The sequence below is a fragment of the Lepisosteus oculatus genome, chromosome 1 (assembly GCF_040954835.1).
Source record: "Lepisosteus oculatus isolate fLepOcu1 chromosome 1, fLepOcu1.hap2, whole genome shotgun sequence".
Lineage (NCBI taxonomy): Eukaryota > Metazoa > Chordata > Actinopteri > Semionotiformes > Lepisosteidae > Lepisosteus > Lepisosteus oculatus.
Genome location: NC_090696.1, coordinates 53,161,316 through 53,188,085, shown reverse-complemented (window position 1 = coordinate 53,188,085; position 26,770 = coordinate 53,161,316). Strand labels below are relative to the sequence as shown.

General features: G+C 37.1%; 1 protein-coding gene across 6 annotated transcripts in view; it reads left to right on the top strand.

The window, feature by feature from the left end:
- The window catches only part of atp8a1 (ATPase phospholipid transporting 8A1), a 330,133-nt gene that overhangs the window by 210,924 nt on the left and 92,439 nt on the right, over positions 1-26,770 (top strand). For all 6 annotated transcript variants that reach the window (XM_069190605.1, XM_015345307.2, XM_015345310.2 and 3 more), the window contains 5 exons: positions 4,103-4,172; positions 5,460-5,544; positions 6,601-6,740; positions 8,828-8,966; positions 23,147-23,211. In XM_069190605.1, the coding sequence (XP_069046706.1) occupies positions 4,103-4,172; positions 5,460-5,544; positions 6,601-6,740; positions 8,828-8,966; positions 23,147-23,211 (499 nt within the window). The remainder of the gene's footprint in view (positions 1-4,102; positions 4,173-5,459; positions 5,545-6,600; positions 6,741-8,827; positions 8,967-23,146; positions 23,212-26,770) is intronic.

Below are 26,770 nucleotides of genomic sequence, written 5' to 3'. Positions count from 1 at the left end.
CACACTAATCTCTCCGTCTGTGTTCTCAAAGACGTTTTTCCGAACTCATACATCAGAAAGACCACCGAAACTAAAATTATTCTGCAGTTAGGATCACACATTCTCCCTTCCCTTAACGACAGATTACTGTTCTTTTAAATTTTCTCCATTCATTGGAAGTTTCATTTCACACCTCTCTGCACCCATTCTGACTTCACACCTCTTGATTGGCCTCTCTTTCTGTCCCCTGCTCCCGCCTCTCACTCCTCCTCCCTCCCAACCTTTGTTCTCCCGCTACTTTACCTTTGCCTACTGCCCTGTCTCTCTCACACCTGAAGAAGGCTCCACGGCCGAAATGTTGTGTTCTCTTTCTTCTTTTTTTCAGCATGGAATAAACCTATTACTTGTTCCTTTGCAGCCTACGCATGCTGACGCAGCTACCCACCTGAATATTAATTTTGGAACATCAACATATTATGTAAACTGTATGTTGTTGTTATTGGTATTTTAAAGAAAAAATACTGTAAAATCCTGGGTTCGGTACAATGATTCAGGCATTCATGTGAAGGACAACAGAGCTTTCACTGGCTCAAAAAGACAAAAAGAATAACGGACACAGCGCGAGCTGTCCAAACCACACTTTTCCCTGGGTCAGAGATTAAATAAAACTTCACTCGCACCAAACAAATTACCACACACTGAACACTGAACATGTTAACCCAAATATGTCTCCCAATACTTTTAAGGTACATTACTTTGCTAAACTGTATTAAAAAAAAAACGATTACAAACGCCAGCAGAGAGACACACACACACACAGTTCTTCATTGTCAAAAAGTAATTGTTTTTTTTTACTTTCAGCACCCAGACAAACGCAAACGCGTTATTAATTAAATGCTTTTATTCATTCTTAATCGAACTCACAAGTTTTCATCTGCTGTTGAAGCTCTGTGAGACTAGACTCACACATGGCTAGACTTGACTCGGCTCTGGCTTTCCCATCTATACCGATGCACTGCAAGTACAACCCCCCTCTCTGCAGAAGTGCTGGCTGTGACGAATTAAACCAGTTTCACATGTGTTTTCAAAGTAGAAGGGGGCGAGATTTCCAGCGAAAGACACCTCCCCCCCTCCAAAACCCAGTAAGTACAGTACTTACTAGTTAAGAAAGCTAGGCTCCTCAATGAAATCGCTTTAACATGCTAATGCATTGGTGTAACAGTCCGGGCGTGGCAAGCTGCTAATGTCTCCCGAAAGGAACCCTTCTTTCACTGGAAGACAATGAACATATTCTACCTGTACATGAGAATATAATGCTGGCGCGTGGGCGCGGTGGGGTGCTGTACCAGCTGTCAAAAATAAAAGTTGTTTTTTTTAAAGTCAATTGAGTGTCCATAATATTGCAGTAAGTGAAAAGACCACGGGCATTCTTCCTCCCCCTACATTCTCAGAGTAGAATAGAATTTTCCTTTGACAAAACAAGGCTCGCCAGATAATGTGAATCGAAACCTGTTTTTCTAGCTTTTAAAGCCGTGCGATGTGTAAGCAGGAACACATCATTGTATCTTACATATGAAAAATACATAATATAGCTCCCAAACAAACGCAAACGTGTTTTTAATAAAATGCTTTTATTCATTATCTGACAATTTCAGGAAGACTAAGGAAATTGTCATCTGTTGTTGAAGCTCTGTTAGCTCGGTGACTTTGAGACCACTTGTTATCCCAAGTTGTTTGAATCGCCACAATTCTAATAGAGAAAAAAGAGCTGACTGATAAGATTTAAGATGTGGCTGTCAATGTTGGATTAAAAAAAACACGTTGCCCGATGTTAGTTGCATTGCTTGAAAAATAATCTTATTTCGAGAGACTGGATACGTTTTTCAAGTGTTTTTTTAACTTCCTGAAAAACAACTAATAATTTAACAATATGTGCAAACGTTTTTTCATGATATGTCGCTGTTGTGAATGTCTGTGGAGTGTATCTTATTTGCCTGTCTGTCCTTGCTGTGCTCTCTCACTCGCCCTCCCCCCCCCATCTCTCTCTCAATTCAATTCAATCAGTGTTTGGTATTTACTTTGTAATATGTATTGCTTTGAGATGCCACTTTTAAAGGTGATATATAAAATCAAGGCTTTAACTTGCTTTAATCCGCAAGTCTGAGTTCTTGTGTCCGTCCTATCCGAGCCCGAAAGTATTACAATATGTATCCTTATAGCAGGTTTTGTACAGCTTTTTAGTATAGATTACACTTTTCTAAAATGTATTTAAAAAATAAAAACGAGTACAATCTAATCTTTCCACATTTGATCCCAAGATCCCAAGAAAAATAAATCTAAACGGGGAGAAAGCTATGCTGAAAGTTTATTAAGATACTTAGAAGACAAAGATATCAATTTATGTTGCATTTGTCTGATTGTGAATCAAAAAACACATATATTTAAACACGCATTTGCGATTTAAATCAAAATGCGATTTAAATCAATATAAATGTTTATATTGTAACGCATAGGTGACTATTCATTGTTATTAAAATGACTTAAATTCGATCATGTTGTGATATTTAGAAATATACATTTGTTTGGTGTGAGTGAAGTTTTATTTAATCTCTGACCCAGGGAAATGTTTTATTTTTTCAAAGAAATGTTTGTTAAAAAAAAGTCATGGCTCCGGCTGGATTCTGGCTTGTGTTGCGGTACATGAATATAATTTTATCGTTATTATTTCTTTAGATACGCAATTTCATATTATATTAGCAGAAAAGCTTAAAACTACCACTTTTTTTACACGCTATTTCACATGTTAGTTAAAGACTTCGATGCTTAAAATGTTTAGGGAGAAATGGAATACTGGTGTGTATTTTTTCTTTAAAGTACCGATTCCTGGAATCTGATTGGCTGACACCCTTCTGAAGTGGTTCCATAATATCTGGTATACGGAAAAGAAAGCATTGATAAAAAAGCCTGGATTCTCATGTATCTGATACAAGTATCTTATAATACAGTCTTTGATGTGCTATTGAGGATCCTTGTGATATTCTGAGCTCTGGTTGAATGATAAGTGTCGCAGTTTAAATAATTTTCTTAGAAATTATGAAACGCTCTGTTAGAAGCAAGGGAGTTTTTATGTCCGTTGCAGTAAAAGAAAATGCCTGACAAAGTAGGGCTTAGACAGATTCCAAGTGCTTGTGCAAATGTGCTAAAGAAATTAGCAAAAAAAGTCATTCCTTTATCGTATTGGCTAGCTAATGTCCTGTCGTCATTAGTTAGATCTACAAAATGCTGTGGTGTTTGTCAAAGAAAGTGCTCCCTGTTGCTCCGTGGTTGGATCAGCCTATTACTGAACGTCCTCTTCATTTTCACAAGTCATAGAGATGGGATGGGAAACTTTGATGACCATTAATTTGGACACCATTCTCGTTACAACCGACCAATACAACATATGGAGCATCTTACTACACACACTACTCCTCAAGAAGTAAAGTCTGCTCTGACCCTTCATGTAGATGGCCTCAGTATTCTTAGACATTTCTAGTGTATTGTTGATGTGCACTCCATTGTATGAGTCCATTATCTCCACGCCACTCCCATGGATGCAGTAAATTGGACTCTCTTCCTCCTAAAACCTATCACCAGCTCCTTCATCTTTGCCACGTTCAATTGCAGGTGGTTTTCCCCACACCACTCCACAAAGCTGTTGACCATTTCCTCTGTACTCTTCCTCCTGCCCACCCTTGATACGTCCCACAATTGCAGAGTCGTCTGAGAACTCCTGTGAGCGGCTAGACTTTGAGTTGTATTTAAAGTCTGAAGTATAGAGGGTGAAGAAGAATGGAGAAAGAAATGTCCCCTGAGGAGCCCCTGTGTTACTCATTACCTGTTCATACACACAGTTCTGCAGTCTCACAAACTGTCTGCCTGTCAGATAGTCGTGATCCATGATTTGAAAGTTCATTGTGTTGGCAAATTTTAGAACATATCTAACACTGTCTGACTGGAGATTGCAAAATTTAATTTTGGATTCACATATACACACAGTGTATGTGCTGTTTTATTATAGTGCTAATATTTACTGGTCTTTGTTACTTGACATAACATCTGTACCTTCCCTGTCTTTTTACAGCAATAGGAAAAGGATGTCTGTTATTGTACGCACACCTTCAGGAAACATAAGGCTATACTGCAAAGGAGCTGTGAGTTATCTTTTTTCACATATCCTCTGTACTACTTAAAAGTCAAGTCAAGTCAAGAAAAAGTGTTTTAAATTTTTTTAAAAGTGTTTAATTTAAGTTAATCTGTTCAATTTACAGTTCTAACATTTACCAAGCAAATGGTAAATGTTAGAACTGTACATGTACAGGTGGAAGTACAGGGTTCATTCTGTGTCCTATTGTTCTACTTCTTCTGTTGTGTAGCATTATCACTACTGATAACATTTATATAAATCCTTCCAGAATAGTTAAGTATTTTAATTGTTTTTCTTTGTATTTTTGAGACAAAAGCAAATATTCACCTGTATTTGAATTGTATCTTATCAATTGTGAATACCAATTTAGCTTAACCAGTGAAGCTGTTCCTTGCATTTAAAGTACATTTTCCAAAAACAATTCCCATGTTTTAATGTGGTACAAGCTTTATTAAAGCGTCTCCTTTCTGTTAAAAAGCAGATTACAAGCTTTCCTGTGAACACAAGTGAATTGATTTTTCTACACCAAAGAGCTTTCTTTGGATGGCATGTTGTCATAAGTAGTCACTTCAAGCATACCTCCTCTTATTTTAGAATTATATTTGTCTTTTTGCATAACGCTTGCATAATGTAATGCTCAGCTTTTGTCTACATTAAATATTGTCCAAATGTTTGTTTAATCTTGAATTGCTTATAAATCTTTTTGAATCTCATTTGCTGCTTCCATAGTATTTGCTATGCATAATATGTTTACTTGTTTGGTAATCTATAAACTTGTCTAGTTATTACTTATACCTAGAATTACTGTTAAAATATATATAATTGATATAAATTAGCAAGATTAATGAACATTAATTTGAGCTGTTTTCTATTATCCAATTCTCAATTGAAATTTACTGCTACCGATTTATTTTAGTTGTTTTTAAGAGTGAAGACCATTGAGACCACTGAGTGGAAAATTAAATGCATTAATGTAGTAAGTCCAAGAAAAAAGCCAACCACATCCTGTGAAGAAAACTATTATGAGATCAATAGATTACAATATCAGCTTTTTCTTATTTTGATTTTTTTTCAGAAAGAGACAATGGAAATATGTTGTATTTGTTGAGTATTATTATATCAGTAGCAGGATTTCATACAAATCATGCTGCTATCTTCAGTGCTTTTCCTTTTGCTTTTAATCATTCAAGCATGTATGAGTCTCCAATTAATATACTTGCCAAATTGTTTACTCATATTAAATACAAAGTGCTTCTTATTGTCTTTGAAGAAAAATGTGTTACCTTTTCTACAGGATACAGTGATTTACGACCGTCTTGCTGACAATTCCAGATATAAGGTTATTACCTTAAAGCATTTGAAGCAGTTTGCTACTGAAGGTTGGTGAAATCATTAGAACTGTAAAAAAATAAAACTGGAAAATATTACATTTTAATGAAATCTGTTTCATTAAAATGTAATATTTTCCAGTTTTATTTTTTTACAGTTCATTTTTTCATGAAAGCATGCTACTTTATGTAAATATGAATATTTATGTAAGTTTTGAACTTAAGTACATTTTACTCAGAAATGTGTTATATTCCAGTTAAATGTATTACTTTGATCGGTATTGATTAAATTATTTATATACTTTACATTCTTCATTTTCTAAATCACGGTTTATATTGTGTATTTTTTATACTTCTATACAGCAGGATAGCTATAAATGTATTTAGTAAATGAGAAACAGACCTCGATTGTTACGATGAGGGTCAAAAGTAACTTGCAACAGAAAAACAGTAATGAAGATCAATTCAGTACCCTTCGTTTTCTTTCCCCCATCTGTCTCTTACAGAATACACTTCTCTTAAAAATACAGCATTAACAACCCCTTTATCCATCAAAGTCTTCATGCCATAGACATTGATTGAGATCAATAACAACTGGTAACAAAGGGCTTAAAAATAATTTTTAATAACATTCTAACATGACTAATACAACGTGAAAGACTGAAGTTGTAGGAACATTGAATCATTTGTATTTTCGGTGCATTGTAAAGTGTTAGGTTTCCATATCATTGGTCAGAATAAATATAATGTACCATACACAGCAGTAATATTACATAAACAGGGAAGAGTGAATTTATACATACACAAGCTGTTCTCAAAGCAGTCTAAAAATTGGTTAGATCTCACAAATCTGTGCTTAACCACACAGATTTTTGGTAAAGCCTTTCTCATCCTTTGTTTCATTTTCATTAATGTCATCCTCTGAATTTAAGCATCTAAGTGTCCTTAATATAGGAACTAAAATGTTCATCAATGCTGAAAATACACATCTTACACCAAAAACACTGTTTCATTTTCCTTTATCCCTTAATGTTGTCAGTACAAAAGTGACCTTTAGATCTGAGGTAATTAACTAAATAACCTAAGTTCATTTTTTGTGCCCTGCAGGGTTAAGAACACTGTGCTATGCAGTTGCTGACATATCAGAATCTTCATACCAGGAATGGATTAAGTTGTACCATCGAGCATCTACCGCACTTCAAAACCGAGTTCTGAAACTTGAAGAAAGTTACGAGCTTATTGAAAAGGTGAGCCATTCCTGTTAATCCTTCTTGCTCTCAACGGTCAAAACCCACAAGTATGTGGTTGTGTTGTAGAAATGCAATTTGTAACTTTTGTCAAAGGTATGCCAAACCCTATTAGGAAGTGATCTTGTTATCAGTGTATTCCTCAATTTTCCTTGCACTGGCTTCCTATCAGATTTCTGGTCAACTTCAAAATCATCATCCTCATTCAGTACTTCTCTGGCTTATTATCTGTCTACTCCCCACCTTGCAACCTTTGTCCATCTGACTCTGGTCTTTAGCTGTCCTCAAGAACATCTACATGCTTTGGGTGACGGGACCTTCTCTAGCTCCACCCCAGAGCTCTGGATTTGTATCCCCAGTGATATCAGAGTCACCTACCCTGAGTGCATTTAAATCTAACCTCAAAACCTTTCTTTTCAGTGTCTGTATCTGCTTCATTTTCAAATTTTGGTAGCACTTCTAACTGCTTATCTTTCTTATATGTATTTACTTCATAATCTGTGGTCCTTATAACTGTTTTTACACCTACTGTATTGCTTTGAGATGCTACTTTTAAAGGTGTTATATAAAATAAGGTTTTTTATTATAGTATAGGGAAACATGATCAGATTTCCCCTGGCTCAGAAAAAAAATATTTTTAATGTTTAATGATTAACATACTGTAATACACAGTTTAAAATTATTAAAAGTCTAAAAACTATACAACTTAAATTTTTAATTGGAAAAAGACTGTCCCTCTGCAGTGACCGGGATTCGAAACTAGGTGTTTTCTGGCAACAGCTCAAATGCTATACATGAGACGTTAAGCTTTATTAGCTCTACCTGGGGGTCTGGTGCTTCCAGATAGTATTATCATAATTAAATTACAATGTGGTATAATGCGGTATGGTGCGCCACAGCTACTGCGTTTTAATGCAGTGTACTCTGCACAGTGTATTTATGTACCAGTGTCCATCAGAGAACCAGCAGTGCATTAGTAGGATATAAAGTACTACAAACCTGTTTCCCCAATGAAAGTCCTTCACTGTTTCTTGGTTTTCAATTGTTTAAATATACAGTAAGTAATCTGTAAACCTGTAATTATTCAAATAAAAAATATTGCAAGACTATACTTATATTTTACCTTAAAGTCTCTACAAAATAAACTTTAAATTCTTTGTATAATTCATGTCTATGGGAACTAAATCATTCCATGATTATGTAGTTAGCTATTTATATTCTGTTTATTTTCTTATAACAAGATCTAAACTAAGAGGCTAAGATTCTTGTGTGTTTTAATAATATGCTGATCTTTAGTCAGCAGATGGCAGCATTATTCTGCTAGGCAATCTTGGTTTCTAGTTTTTTCTAAGGCAAATATTTGTAATTGGAATCTTGTATGATCAGTTTGAGTTTATTTAACTGTGCAGCAATCTGTCAACGAGAATATTTCACTTTTTTTTATTAACATTCCAGATTTTATCTAGGTTGACTTTGCCAGATCGAACACCTACAAAACAACATAGTTATAAATGCATTCCTACATTTATGGTCGCATATTGTTGTTAACAAAATGCAGGCCTACATGAAAAAAAAAATCAAAATGAACTTTTTTCTAAATGTAACTGTAAAGTCGGCATATCTTAAGACAAACCCAAATAAAACAGTGGTGGAACAGTGGCAAGCGAATTGCAAAGAGACCTAGACAAAATCATGGACTGGGCAGACGCATGTCAAATGAATTTTAAATAGTTATTATCTGGAAGCAGATAAACTGAGAACAGGAGGCACCTATTTATGCAAATGGAACAAGCTACCCATCTACATTTATTAAGCCTACGCCCTGGCTTCTTTGATTAAACAACTGGAATAGATCAATTAACTACTAACTACCAAATGGGCAAGGTGGACCAAATGACCTCCCCTCATTTGTAATGTTTCTTACATTTTTATGCCCGTATAATTTATGTCAAATATAAGTTTTATAACTTCTGTTATTATCTTATTGTGTTTTTTGTTCTTGGTTCTTGTAGCACATGGATACATTTGACTGTACCCATCTTTTAAATACGTTTCCAAGAAATTTAATAGTGAATGTCTCTGTTTAGAATTTGCAGCTACTGGGAGCAACAGCCATTGAAGATAAACTCCAGGACAAAGTCCCAGAAACCATTGAGACTCTGATGAAAGCTGACATCAAAATCTGGATACTAACAGGAGACAAGCAGGAAACTGCAATAAATATAGGTAAGGCTATCTAAAACTGAATCGGGAAGAAAAATTTTGTTATTTTTTGTTTATTGCTATGTAAAATGTACATTGAGATTTTTATGAACACGTGTCAGCGTGCGTAGGCTGCAAAGGAACAAGTAAAGGTTTATTCCATGCTGAAAAGTGAAGAAAGGAAACACAACACTTCTTTAATCCTTATATTAAACTGACACCCAAGGAAGGCTCCACAGCCGAAACAATGTGTTTCCTTTCATCTCTTTTCAGCATGACATAAACCTTTACTTGTTCCTACACATTTTCCTGTGATTCAGTTATTAAAATAGACTGAGGAAAAAACTGTCCAAGCCTTAAATGAGGTGCACTGTAAATTCTGTATTTTTGGACATTGGTTTAAAAAACAGCTGTATTAAATTGCAAAATTCTGACAAAATGTAGTACAAAATTGTGCATAGTTGGTTAAAACAAATTTCACTGATCATTAATAGTTCTTCGATGTGTTTGTCTGTGTCATTAAAGATAGAGGTAATATTTTCTTGAAAATAAAAAAAAATTACTCTAAGATCACTAAATGAAAGTACTTCAAGACAGGTTGCTCTTTACGTTGCTTCACATCTATGTAGGCTTTTCCTTTTAATATTTTTAAACTGACAAAAAAAATTAATGAATGGTACTGGTTCATAATTTCTCTAAAGCAGTTTAACAGGAAACATGAAGCAAACAGCTTTGTTAGTTTTGGCTATAATTGTAACATGTTGAATGTGTTCAAGAAACAGCAAATACTTATCCTTGCCAAAGCAAACATAATGCTGTAAAACTGTTTTTGGTAACTGAATCAAGAGTTTCTGTAACCAGTATTAACATTGTGTAAAAATGCCACTCTCTGTTTTAATAAACATGCATAAATAGTACATGCGTCTTTTAACTCATGACATGGCTGGTATACCTGACCTAGTAGATTCTAAATCATTTCACCACACTTTGATTTCCTCAGACTCCGGATTTTGACATATTTAAATATATTTGTTATATTTTTAAGAATAAACACTCTTTTTTGGTGGTATTTCACCATATTTGGTATTATTTGTAATTGTATACATTAATGCTTAGGAAGATTATTCATAAGCACTCTATTCCCTGTAGGGAAAACCGGTTCAGGGACGCCAAATATGTAATCATAGTGGCTCTCTGAAGGCACCAGTTCTGTAGGGTTTGGGCATTTACTGAGACAATTATTAATTGTAGCAGTAAATCACAAAGTTGATTCTTTTGATGGCTTTAGAACCCAACCATGCGACATAGCTCAAACAACGCGCACACACAGGTACTAATACACAAGAATACATTTCTTAATACATAAAATATGAATATAAACCTAACAGATCTTATCGAGAGGGTTATCAGAATACAAAAGATATATATTCAGTCAGTTACGAAGTGTTACACATCAAGAGGACATACGTTCAGTATATCATTCATTAAGACTGTTTCGTAAAGTGAACTTGGTTACAACTTCTACATTAGATACTCAAACAAGTACATAACTCTTAGGAATTAAATTGATATCAACTGGTTGGGATAACAATTGAATTCTCGAGCTGTAATGCATTGAAGTTGAATACTCATCCAATTTCTGGGGATTCAGATCTTCCTGCGGGCACAAAGAAACAGTTGCAGGCTGTTGCTGTCCAATCCGCGCTCTCTGGCTCGGTGCCAGGCTGTGCTGTGCGGCTTGCGACGGTGCGCTGCTGATGCTCATTGTTGGCTTTAACTAGCAAAGTTTGTGCACAGGAGAAAAGATGACTGTGGGTCCCAGCAAGTCAGGAAGAGGACCGGTTCGTTCCTGATGAAGAGCTAGTTCTGAATAGTGATTCAGCTGTCCACAGTTCCGACCTGTTCACGAGGCCTGCTGCTGGTTATTCTCTGGCAACCTTCACTCTAGACTCTTAGAACAAAGGAAAGTTCTGGCACTCGGACACACTGGCCGTTCCGTGGTTGTCCGGGCTGAGTCTCAGGATGGTCAGGAGGCGCGCTGCGAGAATGTCCTGCCCTTGGGAGCCTTCTGCTCCTGGGCCGTCCTGCCCTGGAATTCTCCTTTGAATTCCCTTTAGAATTGTTGAATCTGAATCTGAATCTGAATCTGAATCTCTGTGTTGCCTGTTTTTACCTGGAGGAACTTCAGCTCATTGATTGGCTGAAAGTTCCATGGGCATCAGAGTCCCACGTGGGTTACTCGGCCCTACCAGTCCCTGATTGGTTGATCAAGGTGAGATATGAGTCACTTACTCCTGACACTTAGTAATGCAGTCCAGATGTCCAACTGGCACTCCCTAGACAGATAGGCGCCAATGGATGACCATTGATCATGATAGCCAGACTTAGCTTAGTGCATCCCCCTTTGGGAGCTGTCCTAGGACCTTAAATCACCCTGGGAATAGTCTCTCTGTGGCTGCACCACAGAGATGAACAGAGAAATGGGGCCTCATTTGGGAAGCTCAGAAACACTTAATTCTGCCTTATTAATAAGCCTCGCCGCTACATCCCAAAGAGCTGCCATCTAGGGAATGGTTGGAATGGTTATGTAAAGCTAACAAATATTAAGGTTATGTGGTTGTTTATATTGTAAAATCCTTATATTAAATGAACATAAGTGAATATTACATTTGTGGATATTTAATAAATCTGTAGACAATTAAAACTGATACATCTATTTCTACCTGACGTAGATTTCCACTTGTAATTCTAGGATTTTGAAGACACTTCACAGACAGTGACTGAAACTTGCTCTAATGCTCCTTAAGGGAGCATAAGGGATACTGATTCTGACCCAACATTTTATTGAGGCTCTTATCACATAAGTCATATGAACAAGTTAATGTTAATTCCATGCTGAAAAGTATAAGAAACACAACATTTCAGGTGTTGGGTCTTCTTCAGGTGTGAGAAAAAGAATACTGTAGTGAGAATGAAGTGTCTTTCTTTACTGGGATATTAGGATTAATATTAAATCCTATACTGAAAGATCAGTATGTAATGGCCATGATTGGCTAAATCAGAAACTTTTGGTTTGGAGACAACCAACTTTCTTTTTGTCCCGACAAAGTAAATGGTAAAGCATTTTCTGCAAGTGATGTAAATCAGATTACCTGATATACCAGATAGTCCCTGGGTAATTTTAAAATGGCCATGTACAGATGCAGCCATTCAAAACAAGCAGGCAATACCGCATTATTTTGCAGTGCGCTTGACGTGGTATACTGCAAATTACGGTATTAATACCGTATATTCTCGCATAGAACCGCATGATAATACAGGTAAAATAATAGTATCCGGAATTTCCGCAAGTTGGAGCTAATAAAGCTCAACCTCTCACGTTTGAGCTGTCGCCATCAAAGTCTTTACCAAAGATATTACTGATAGTATTTATAATGAAAGACGTTGGACAAGCTGTAAACTCAAAGTATTGCCCTGGTCCACATTCTTTTTTTCATTGAAAGTCTTTGTAAAAGTTGATCCAATCACGCATTTGTTTCCAATCATACAAAGTACAGTAATTTTTGAGAATCTCCGAATCACCATGCCTTTCACATGCTCATAAAAGATATTGATTTAGGAACATAAACATATTACTGTATGCAAAACTGTACTTTATACAGTATGTATATGTATATTTAATGTCTTAACTGTGCCCGTTTAAGTATTGAATATTTATATGGAATTTTACCACTGAAGGGAAAAGTAGCTGAGCATAAAAAGAATAGGAGCATAACGCATGTGAAGGCCATAAACGATATTGATTTTGTTACATAAACATACAGTATTACAGTAACTAACGTGAAATAACGTGTATAAAAAGAGGTAATTCTAAGCTTTTCTGTGAATACGCTTGATACCGGAGTCAACAAGCATACTTTTAGAATTTGATTAATAGGGAATATAATATGGAATCGCGTATCTAAAGAAATTAATAACTATATAATTATATGCATGTACTGCAACACAAGAATAGTATATGCTGTACAATGTCTGTTGATACTGTTTGTGTAGGGCTGTTTCACCACTCCTCATTTGACCTTGTGTGTGGTCCTGTGGTCTAGGTACCCGACTACTAAACCACACGTTGTATGTTCAAATCCAGCCGGTGCCGTGACTTTTATTTTAACAAACATTTCTTTGAAAAAATAGAATAGCAATATTATAGATAATTAATTGACAATAAATATAGAAAAGCACATATTAAATTTGGGAAATTTGGTTTCTGCCAAAGCCAATGAAACCTATAACTTGATTCTTACGGTCACCCGGCCCCGCCAGGGATTTTAAAAAAAACATGCAATCGCGTATGTAAAGAAATAACAGTATAACTATGTTCATGCACAAACAGTAGCATGTTACATTATTAGTTTGGGTGTATCCTCTGGCCAGAAAGCTCTAAATTGCATTTTGAGTGCTGTTTTTGACTTTTTTTAAATTACAACCAATAAATAAAGCTGATACTGTTTAGACTTTTAATTATTTTAAACCGTATTACAGCAGCACAATGCACAATGCAACGTAAATCGCTACCTTTGTCTTCTGCGTGATAATGTTCAGAAATAAGAAATTAGATTGCTCATAAATCTAATCACTTGTTCTAAGTTAACACAGCATAATTGCTCTCTGAAAATGCTCTTTTTCTTGTTCGTTTTGGAGACCTTGATCGAAACTGATTTGAGATGTCAGAATGGATTTATGTTCTGTGTATTTCTGTGTGCGCATTTCCTACATTGCTTCGTTTGTCGAGATTTTAACTTTATATTTAGGCTCAGGATTTCAACTATAAATTGTACACTAATTACTAGCAGTAAATACTGATGTTTTTCTCCCTCTTACCATAAAAATATATATGTATTGTAGCTGGAATGAACTTTTTTTCGTACGTGTCTCTACCTACTGCAACTCGAACAGGCACCCAGAGGTGCCTCCATAACTAAAATGCCAAATAGGAGTGGCGAAGCACAGTTTTCATCACTCTCTGCGGGAGTGCTGGCTGTGACGAATTAAACCGGTTTCACAGGTATTTTCAAAGTAGAAGGGTCTAGCAAAGTCATGTACCATAAAAGTATAGTAGTTAAAAACCATTAATACTTTCGCTTGGGTTTAAATAAAGTCGATGTTTTCTCTTTTGGGTAGACTTGACTATTTAGCCATGAGATATACAATAGACTGTCATTAAACAACCTTATGTTTATTAATCTTCCTTGTTATGTTGTTGTTAAGTGTGAATTTGTACCTGTTTCCCTGAGGTATGGCTTTTTTCTGGAAAACCATAACTCTGTTCTTGTCCAGATTGACTGTCAGCACCCAGGTCTGACAGTGCTGCTCCAGCAGTGCCAAGTTCTGCCGCAGCCCCTGTTCTGTGGGCGACAGCAGGACCAGGTCATCTGCATAGAGCAGGAACTTGATTTCTGTGTCGTGTAGTGTGAGACAAGGAGCCGCAGACTGTTCCAACATTCCTGCTAATTCGTTGATATAGATATTAAACTGTGTTGGGCTCAGGCTGCAGGCCTGCAGGCCTGGGCTCAGGCTGCAGCCCTGTCTCACCCCACAGCCAGTGGTGGTGATGTAATTAATAAATCTTTAATAACCAGCAAAATCCAGGAAACACTCAATGTCCTCTTTGAACTTTGGAAGGGAAACACAGGAAGCCTTAAAACCTGTTAAGTTCCCTAAAGCTTTCTCAGTCAGGTATGTTGTGAATGTCTGTAGATTGTATCTTATTTTTAGTTTTTGTTTTGTTTCACGTTGATTTTATAAGGGAGAGTGTCATAGAGACGACTCCCTTAACCCCCGTCATGATTTAAATACTTTTATTTTTCACAATCTGGCAATGCCAGACAGAATTCACATTCGCTGCAGTCAAATGACCTTGCAGATCAGAAAATCAAGGAACAAAACAATTATTCTTTCAAGAAGTCTTTCATTCTAACCGTACATGAGAATATAGCATAGATATACCAAGGGATTGGGTGAGTTCCCATCACAAAAAAAACTGCAAGCCTGCACTAAAGCAACCATAGTACAGTATGGAGACCAAGACCTTTTACACAACATTCACAACATACCTGACTGAGAATGTTTTAGGGAACTTAACAGGTTTTAAGGCTTTGTCTTACAGCTTACAGCTGTGTCTGGAGAGAATCCAGGGTATCAGCTTCAACCACACGGCTGGGCAGCTAGTTCCCCCCTCCCGCCCCTCTCTGTGTACAGTAGAGCCTCCTGTCCTGGCTGGGCGGGAGGGGGGAACAAGCTGCCCAGCTGTTTGGAATGCTTCAGAACCCTAAACAGACAATACACATTAGCCGAATATTTGACGATATCCGAATATTTTAATATTCGAAGATATCCAGACACAACTGGATGAGCTCCACCAACCAGGACAGGAGGCTCTACTGTACACAGAGAGGGGCGGGAGGGGGGAACAAGCTGCCCCGCCGTGTGGTTGAAGCTGATACCCTGGATTCTCTCCAGACACAGCTGGATGAGCTCCAACAGTCAGGACAGGCTAATAAGATACAGTCCACAGACATTCACAACAGCAACATATCAAAGAAAATTTGCACATATTGTTAAATTATTACTTGTTTTTTAGGAAGTTAAAAAAACTTGAATTACTTATCTAGTCTCTAGAAATAAAATTATTTTTCAAGCAATGTAACTAACGTCGGGCAATGTGATTTTTTTAATCTAACATTGACAGCCACATCTTAAATCTTGTCAGTCAGCTCTTTTTTCTATATTTGAATTGTTGTGATTCAAATAACTTGGTTTAATAAGTGGTCTCAAAGTCACCATGTTCACAGAGCTTCAACAACAAATAACAACTTCCTTAGTCCTTCCTTAGTCTTCCTTAAATTGTTAGACGGGACTGGGGGCACTCGGGAATGTGAGTTATGCGAGTTAGATTATGAATGAATAAAAACATTTAATTAAAAACACGTTTGCTTTTGTTTGGGAGCTACAGTATATTATGTATTTTTCAAATATAAGATATAATAATGTGTTCCTGCTTACACATTGCACGACTTTAAAAGCTATAAAAACAGGTTTTGATTCGTGTCTTTTTCATATTATCTGGCGAGCCTTGTTTTGTCAAAGAACCAGAGATCATCTCGCTTTCAAAGGACAGCACAGGCTTTGAAAAGGCTGCAAATGTATTAGCAAGGGTAAATTGCACTATGGACCGCACAAAGAAATGTAAACTAGTCTTCTTTAGGTGTGAGGGCAGGAGTGGATCGCAGAAGGCATACATAGCAAATAACAAGAAAACAAAGAACAGGGCAGGTGAGATGAGTATCCAAACAGTGAGTGATCGGAAAAAGGAAACAATTGTTACACCCGGCTTTTCGACGCAGTTTTTTTTTACTTTAAAATGGTAATGTAATGAGAATTAATTTAATCACAGAGTGGTCATAAATTGTGCTAGGGAGAAAACAGGTGTTCTGAAAGGTAACATATAAACAGGTTTTCGATGGACAGAATGATAGTGTAACGATGACGGACAAAAAAACTCAGACTTGCGGAGTTAAAACCTGCCTTTATTTTCTTCTCCATCACCGCCTGTCAGCCGGCTCTCCCGCGCCCCGACCAGAGAGATTTCTGTGATTAAATTAATTCCCATTACTAGGCTGGGCAAAAAATTTTTTATTTTTTTTTAAATAAATAAAAAATGAGATATAATGATGTGTTCCTGCTTAACTTAGACATTGCACGACTTTAAAACATATAAAAACAGGTTTCGAGAGTCAAAAACCACTTTTTATGCGTGAAAAATGGGTGATTTTTCTTCCTCGTGATCAGCTCAGAATCTTTGTGTACGCTGTAAGGTTTTTACTTCTTAATTAAACGTTTAAAATACACGAATTTCATAAAGACAACACACGTTTCGAAGAGAAAAAATCCCATTCTTTTCTCTTCCTGGTGTGTGAAACTCATCAGCAGGTCTTTTTTTCCCAATCAGAGGCTCTGAAAATAGCGTACAGCCCACTGCGCTCCATCAGAGAGGAGCGCGGCACCGAGAGAGGGAGGAGGCGCGGAGCTCAGCAGTACAGACCGAACGTTCTGCTGCCTGGAGCGCTTATGGCAGCGATCGCGTCTGCATTTATAACTTAGTTTTTAAAATCAATCAAGCAATATGAAGCATCTCTTTTTACTTTTAAGTCACTTAACTATCATTAAGCACAGCTTTCTCACCACCTAGACTACTTTTTGATACCATCCTTAGACAAAGCAGAAACGTGTTGTTCTGTCTAATGACATTACAAGTGGAAAGATTACAGATTTTAATCGTCTTTAATTTTGTAACGTTATACATTTTAGAAACGTTTCATCCATACAAACACCACAAAACTATTCACGATTGTGTTTCTGAATGGTATGTTACACTTAGTTCACTGTTTTAAATACATTTAATTAAAAAAGTTAGGTGTTAGCATAAACTATTAGCAATAATATTAAATTTAGCACTGTAATAAGTTGTTGCACTTTCCCCCGCATCTTGTAAAAATATATTTTCATTGTTCAAATATACATTAAATCTGACTATCATATAATAAGTTAAATACAAAACTAAAGAAGAAATAGGGTTAAATATAATTCAAAATATTTTGCTAACAATGTTAACTGTTTATAAATAATAAATTGTATTAACTAAAGAGTAGGATGCCACAGTTGTTAGTATGCTTTTTGTTTTGTTTCTTTTTCATAAATACAACAGTAGTACCTGATGTCTCAGTGGCTTTCAAAATTAAATTATGCATGCAAACCTGTGAACTAGAAAGATAACTAAGATATCCATCCATTTATAATGGTGGCAAAGTGGTTAGCATTGCTATCTTGGAGCACTGGGGTCCTAGGTTCAATTCCTGCCATCCTGTGTGTGTGGGGTTTGCATGTTCTCTCTGGGTTACATGGTTTTTCTCCATATGTGTGATATGACTCCCTCTCGCACTCCAAAACATACTGGTAAGTTGGTTTATTGGTTTATGGGAAAATTGGCCCTGGTGTGTGTGTGTTTGTGTCTGTCTGTCCTGTGATGGACTGGCGCTATGTACAGGGTGTATTCTGCCTTGTGTCCGTTGCTTACTGGGATAGGCTCCAAATCCTCTGGATAAAGAAATTAGAAATGGATGGAAGTAAAGGCACTGTGTGGATGGAACTACACACAGTGTTAGAAACCCACTATGAAATGGCAGCATCTCACTGAGAATAAAATATTTTATAGTGCTGGCTTAAGGAAACAGCCTTTCCACCTCTCTTGCACATCAGTATCCATACCTAGTTATTTAAACAAATCGCCTCTAATTATAAACATTTTAATATACTGGCTCTGTGGATCCGCATCAGCTATGTTTGCCCATTCCTTCAATTCATGTGCATCCAACACACAGTTAAATGCTAGCAACTACACAAAATCTAAAATACAATCCTCATTTCAGTATCTATGTAAACATACAGTCTGTTAACTTCATCATCTTCATCAAAAGTATGCCTAACCCCATTAGGAAGTGTTCTTGTTATCAGTGTATTCCTCAGCTATCCCAAAATTATCTTCTTCTTACCAACATCTCTAGTTTTTTATCCTGCAATAACTCAGCCAACACTTAAATCTCCAAAAGCTGCTTGTGTTAATTTCTTGAAATCACAAATACCATGTGTAAATACTGGCCGTGTAATACTCTGCATTGTGGAATAATAGTTTATTTTAAAGGGAACTAGAGAAACTAAGAACTAGAGAAATCAAGAAAGGCTTTTTTTTTCTAGAATTAATAAATGCACATCCTGTTCACTGGGGAAATTAAATCCACACTGAGCAATCTTCAATATGTTCAGAATATGACAGCGAGAATCCTATCAGGGATGCATTACACCTGTTTTCAAGTCCTCATCCTCATTCAGTACCTACAGTATATGGCTTATTATCTGTCTACTCCCCACCTTTGTCCGTCTGACTCTGGTCTTCTAGCTGTCCTCAAGAACATCTACATTCTGTGGGTGACAGGGTCTTCTCTAGCTGCACCCCAGAGCTCTCAATTTGTATTCCCAGTGATATCAGTCACGTACCCTGAGTGCATTTAAATCTAACCTCAGAACCTTTCTTTTCAGAAGACTTAGTGTCTGTATCTGCTTCATTTTCTAATTTTGGTAGCACCTCTAACTGCCTCTAACTGCTTGTCTTTCTTATATATATTTACTTTGTAATCTGTGGTCCTTTTATCTGTTTTTATATCTGCTGTATTGCTTTGAGATGCCACTTTTAAAGGTGATATATAAAAAAAGTTTTTTATTATTGTTATAGAGAAATGATCAGTTTTCCCTGGTTCAGATAAAAAGATCTTAAGTATACTAGCTTGTCACTCTTCTCATTCCCTTTGCTAAATAACTATTCATACTAATCTGATCAATCTAACTGCCTGTTTTCTGTGCTTTCTCTATCCTGCTAGATTTGCAATCATTCTGAAAATTTTCATCTTGAAATAACTCATTTCTAAATACCTTTTTTCACTGTTAACATCTTGCAGCATTTCTGCGACAAAATATACACTTAGCACAGTTCATCCTGCTACCAACATTGAATAAAAAAATCTTAAGATTTCTATATTTATGTCTTTATTTAGTGGTTTCATTAGTGACAAAGGCTAAACTTTCTTGGAAAAATGTCTTTTATGTGTTGCGGAAAAAACTGACTTGCTTTAACAAAGTATGTTTATAAATCCTTTCACCTGGCAATCTACCTGAATGCCCAACTATCCGAGAAGCCCTCCGTGAAACCATGGTTGCTATTAATTCATTTAGGGCTTATTGACAGAATTGCTGTTTTTTATGCATGCTAATTTTCTGATTCCTCACTCTGTTTCATGTTTATATATAAGACTTTATTGATCGTGAAGGGAAATTGATGTACATGATGAACATGTTTGCATGTTCTTTTGTAACATACACCTTTTTGTGTTTTTTTTTGTATATCTAAGCAAGTGTTCCTGCATCCCTCTTCTGCACTATAGTCATGGCTTTTTTTCTGTTTGCTTATTTCAAAGCAACACCTGCTCCATTTCTAAAACTTTTTACTCATGTGCATTTTTGTATTTTTTACACCTCTAGCACTTTAACATCCTGAATTTTCTTTTGCCTTAATTTGTAGAATGAACTTGAGTTTTAGCCTAAAAAAGTTTTCATTATCTTTTGTTTCTTGTCCTACAACTTTTATTATTGATCACCGAATTATTGTTCTTGACATGACTTCATTCAGCCTTTCCTGAACGTCTATGACAGGCAGAGAGAGTGCTGTTTCTGGTGCGATCTTTTGCAGCTGACATTTCACTGTTTTAAACGAACAAGAAATTAGATTGCTCATAAATCACTTATCCTATATAAACACAGCGTAATTGCCCTCCGAAAATCCTCTTTTTCTTGTTCGTTTTAGAGACCTTGATCGAAACTGATTTTAGATGTCAGAAAGGATTTATTTTCTCTGTATTTCCTACATTGCTTTGTCGAGATTTTAACTTTATATCTAACTTTATATCTAGGCTCAGATTTCAACTATAAATCGTACAGTAATTAATAGCAGTAAATACTGATGTTTTGCGCCCTCTTACCACAAAAATATATATGTTTTGTAGCTGGGATTAAGTTTATTTTGTACGCGTAGCTACTGCGATTCGGACACGGACGGTTAAACCTGGCGGCAAATCAGACACCCAGAGAGGGGGGGGGCGTCTTCTCGCCTCCATAACTAAAATGCCAAATAGGAGTGGCTTAAGCGACATACACAGTCGTGTAACTGACAGTTTGAGGTAGCCTATCGTGTAAATTTCGCTTTGTTGCTGATAGGTTAAGCTTTCGAAACTCTGCCCCAAAGTCATGTGACTGATTTTTCGCCCTGTTTCGTTGGTTAAACGCAGTGATCACAAGCACCACCATGGTCACTGGGATGTGTAGTTTTTAATTCCGTTTGAATTATAACTATACGTACTGTCTTCATATTTGGCCAGGGCTTTAAAGAGAAGGCGCGCCAAAAAAATTAGGTGCCGTCGTCTCCGCTTTAAAGGTACCCCTGTGCTGGAAGAATTTGACCTCGGAACGTTTGCCCAGCGTACCATTACATTACCATTCCCACTGTGCATAACAAGGAAGATTAATAAACATAAGGTTGTTTAATGACAATCTATTCTGTATCTCATGGCTAAATAGTCAAGTCTACCCAAAAGAGAAAACATCGACTTTATTTAAACCCAAGCGAAAGTATTAATGGTTTTTAACTACCATACTTTTAGGGTACATGACTTTGCTAGACCCTTCTACTTTGAAAATATCTGTGAAACCGGCTTAATTTGTCACAGCCAGCACTCCCGCAGAGAGTGATGAAAACCGCGCTGCGCCACTCCTATTTGGCATTTTAGTTATGGAGGGAAGAAAGACGCACCCCCCACCTCTGGGTGCCTGTTTGAGCCGCAGTAGGTAGAGACACGAACGAAAAAAAAGTTCATTCCAGCTACAATACATATATATTTTTGTGGTAAGAGGGAGCAAAACATCAGTATTTACTGCTAGTAATTAGTGTACAATTTATAAATCCTGAGCCTAAATATAAAGTTAAAATCTCGACAAACGAAGCAATGTAGGAAATGCGCACACAGAAATACACAGAAAATAAATCCATTCTGACATCTCAAATCAGTTTCGATCAAGGTCTCCAAAACGAACAAGAAAAAGAGCATTTTCAGAGAGCAATTACACTGTGTTTACGTAGAATAAGTGATTAGATTTATGACAATCTAATTTCTTATTCCTGAACATTATTACGCAGAAGACAAAGGTAGCGATTAACGTTGCATTGTGCATTGTGCTGCTGTAATACGGTTTAAAATAATTAAAAGTCTAAACAGTATCAGCTTTATTTATTGGTTGTAATTTAAAAAAAGTCAAAAACCGCACTCAAAATGCAATTTAGAGCTTTCTGGCCAGAGGATACACCCAAACTAATAATGTAACATGCTACTGTTTGTGCATGAACATAGTTATACTGTTATTTCTTTACATACGCGATTGCATGTTTTTTTTTAAATCCCTGGCGGGGCCGGGCGACCGTAAGAATCAAGTTATAGGTTTCATTGCGCTTTGGCAGAAACCAAATTTCCCAAATTTAATATGTGCTTTTCTATATTTATTGTCAATTAATTGTCCATAATATTGCTATTCTATTTTTTCAAAGAAATGTTTGTTAAAATAAAAGTCACGGCACCGGCTGGTTTTGTAGTCAGGTACCTAGACTACAGGACCACACGCAAGGTCAAATGAGGAGTGGTGAAACAGCCCTACACAAACAGTATCAACAGACATTGTACAGCATATACTATTCTTGTGTTGCAGTAAATGAATATAATTATATCATTATTAATTTCTTTAGAAATGCAATTCCATATTATATTCCCTATTAATCAAATTCTAAAAGTATGCTTGTTGACTCCGGTATATACCCACCAGTACATCTTTGGCTTGTGGGAGGAAACCAGAGCAAAAGGAGGAAACCAGAGAAAAAAAAAGAACATACAAACTCCACTCACATAGCATCCTAGGGCCCCAGCACTACATGGCAGTAATGCTAACCACTGCACCACTGTTCCACCCTGTACCTTAACCCCATGAATAACATTGGATTTATTACACTCCATATTTGTCAAATGTATCAACTACCTGTATGACTTTACAGAAGATGACATTCAATTTTAAATTAATGTATTTTGGAGCTCATGTTTTGAAGTGATGAATCTTGTAAACCTATAGTTTAGATAGTGTCCAGCTTTCACTTTTAGAGAACAATTGATGTCAAGTGCATTATTGCTGCATTTAGAGATCACAGACACAGTGTTGACACAGTGATAAATTCTTCCGAAATATTGATTGTTATTCTTGTGGGACCCTTGTGTAATAATTGTCTGAAATGGTGACTGGGTCTATACCAGATGGAGGCTCCAATATGTCAATGCCAAGCACTTAATTATTTGTGCAGCACTTTTATATACCCTTTATCTTAGCAAACAAGAGACAAAGGGATCTGGATTAAAGTCCAATTGCATTACCAGCTAGAAGACATGGTTTCAGATATTTGTAACCAAATTCTGTGATCAAATTAATTTTTTATTTTCTTCCTCAAACAGGACATTCCTGCAAACTATTGAGAAAGAACATGGGTTTGATTGTGATCAATGAAGACACACTGGATGTAAGTACTACCTCTGCCTTAAGTTTTTTTTTTCTTTATTGTTTTTTTTTTTGCTTTTCAGTTTTATTTAAGGCCAGGTTTATATCAACTGAATAAAGGGAAAGTCAAAGCATTATTATTTCTTGGCAAGACAATTTCAAATCAGGTTTATTAATCACTAAATAAATTCCTCAGCATTCTCTATTGCCAAAATTCAAATCTTCTCAGATTGTTTTCAGATGTTTAAGATGCGGCATGTGCAGTTTTCTTCTGATTTTGATCTTTTTATAACAAATGTATTATTCCTAAAAATAAAAGCTAACATTGATGTATTTATAATAATGCAAAAGGGGAAATTGCATATTTCTGAAACACATCTATATAAAACATTTGTGGTAGCTCTACATGTCCTTATGCAGTAATGTAGTTTTAATAAATGTTTATTTCCAGTTCAAATCATCTGTCTTAAAATACTGAAGACTGCTTTCCTACAGCTAAATATTTTCCTTGTTTCCACAATATATTAGGTAATCAGGTTTGGGAGCATTAATTGAAATTAATAGTACATTTAAACATTCTCATTGAGTTGACTAAAGTGATTAGTATTTTGATTTATTAGAACACCTGAATGGGGAGCTTAGAGAAACATAAGCAGTTCATATAAGCCCTTTATCTCTGTGTTGTTGGTTTTGACTAACGACTTGTGTTGCTTGGGGTGCAGAAAGAAACACACTTGGCCTAGTGACCAGGGTAGTGGACTATTGGACTGGTAGTGGAATGAGATATTGATCAACTGTCTGTGAATGATGTGGATCAGATGGTTTAGTAGGCCTGAGCCTCCAGTCAATTATGTACGTATCCTAGGAGAATAACACATATGATTAAGCTTAGACATTCTTGTAAGCACTTTCGAACGCAAAACGCAAACCACATGTCCTAGATATTAATGAAACACAAAGAAAGTTATAAAACAAGTCTTTGTTTTCAAGTGGTAATCACCACCACAACCCTTAAATGACTGTGTCCTCTAAAAAAACTTCAGGTTAATGTAATAATTAGCACAATGCTGTTGTAACAGAAAGAATAAGGTTCTGGATCCCAAGATGAAGTAAAACTGATGAGTTTATTGCATGCAAAGAACAATAAAGCCGAAGTCTTGTTTCCCGCAAGAAACAACAAAACCGTATTGTTCGATGTGCCGGTACAAACTTTTAGGTTATATAGTCCTTGCTTGCTGCTTCAGACGTCATTCGGTGTTATGGTAAGGGGAGGGGGTCATGGTATTTGGCCAGTTAAAAGACCCTGGCCAAATGGTCAGTTTAAGATTACGCCCCCAGGGGGTTCCTAGCTCACATCTGGAATCCTTAGCAGTTAACCCCCTTTCCTGCCATAAACCCCTGTTGCTTAGAAGTCTAATTTTCAAGCAGAACTGACTTAAGTTAACCCTTTTTACATCTTGTCTCTTACTTCATTCCCCCCTTATAAAATATGGCATACGTCAGGACTGCCTATTTTTACACATACAATGTCCGGGCAGATCTTTCCTTTTTAGATGTACAGGCATGCATTACCATGACATTGTGCGTTTCACGGTTACAACAAGATGTTATTGATGTTTTTGTACAAGTGATAGTTACAATTCTACACATAAAACAATCCTAATCCTACAAATACATAAAGTCCTACACCAGGACCCAAACGCAGACCTCAGCCATGTGGAGATCTATCGTCAGGATCTTGGAATAGCAATATTGACCCAACTCCGATTATACTTTTTTGGCTGATAGATATGCCAACACCCGGAATGTATTGATACCATATCCCCAGTAATGCTCCTCAGGCCTAACAAGCACACTGTTGGTCTTAGGAAGCATCAGACACAGAAACGGTAACAACATCCTTCTTTCTGTTCACTCAGTCTCTGGTGCCGTGGGTCGGTGAAAGTGCGATGCGCGGATCCAGTGATCTCATCCTGTCACTCAGATGGCACAAACAGTAGTTAGTGGCACTTGATATGGTCCCTCCCAGCAGGATTGCAACATCTGGCAGGGTATCTCTTCTTCACCTACACCCGCTTGCCAGGTATCCGGTCGTGTCTCCCCTATGCTGGTGGTCCCCAAGCGTCCGGCACCTGTTCACGAGCCCTGTGCACCGCTTCAGTTAACAAACCTACAATACTTTAATAGAGAGTTAGTTAATTCATCAGTGCGTTAGCCAAACTTGGCCTCCAGGGAGTTTCCTTGGCTGTCCGTGATGATCTCAAGTGGGATCAGTCTCACAGTTCCGTTTGCTCCAGCCCGCAAACCGCACAGGACTGCAGGTAGAGCATCTACCCACAGTTTTCCTTCAGTTGATATTTCTTTAGTTGGTCTTTCAGACTATGGGTGATGTGGGCAATGTGACTTCCAACTTACCCCTAGTGAGGCAATTACAGCCTGGCACACCTTCCCAGTGTAGTATGCCCCTAGATCAGTATACAAGGGGCAGGGCAGTCCGTATCAAGGGATCATCTTTGTCATACACTTGGGTATGTGCCAGCCCACATCCCATCATCATACAACCCCACATTCTTTACACATTTGTTCTAACCACTATTAAACATCTATTAAAGGCCTCAACCTGAATTTTCCCTTTTCCCCAATAGAGGTTTCACAGGGGTCTCAAGACTCCCGCTCTCCCAGTGCCGCTCGTCTGGCATCTGTATCTGCATGGTTGTTACCTTGAGTTACTGGAATTCTTTATTTATTGTGTTATTTACACCTTACTCAAGCTGCTTCTGTCGGCAGCTGTAAAACTACAAATCAGTTCAGAGACAAGCCCAGTATTCTTAACTGGAGTCCCTGCCGTTGTGAGAGAATCCTATTTCTCCATAGCCATCCAGAATTGTGGCCTACATGCAACAAATACATACATTATATACATATACAATAACCCTTTAACATCTTTCTTTTTACAATCTTCCATCAGTGCTCTTAACTGGCTTGCTGCGCTAAGGCAGTGGAGGGGCATTTTTCTGATTGTTAGCACCTTGAATTCTGTTGTAACAGCTCAGCCTGTTCTCTGTTCTCCCTCATGCATCAGAGAGGACCCATCAGTAAACAGTATTACATTTTCTTAAATTTTCACGGTCCCCCACCCTTTGGCTACAGTATCTAATGGTATAATAGTGCCTACCTCCATGCTCCTGCGTCAGCACAGCTGCCCAGAACCCTTTGTCCACACTTACATACAAAGGAATGGTTGATCCATCTGAGGAAACCCCAGTCTCAGCACCTGTAAGAGAGCTTGTTTCAAATTATTACAGGTGGCTTTTGCTGCGGGAACCAAGGCAATCTTGTTGCAGATCTGTTAAGAGTTGTGATCACCCCGTAAAAACATTGCACCCAGGCCCTGTTAAAATTTCACAATGCTAGACACAAAAGGGCCTTATCATAACTGCTTCTATTAGACACTCTAAAGCTGAAGCAACTCAGACTTGTGGGTTTCCTCGTCAGGGGAAGCACTCAGAATACCATCAACATACTGAGTGATCACAGTCAGTTGAAGCCACGTGATACCCTGTTCTGGATAGTCATTCTTT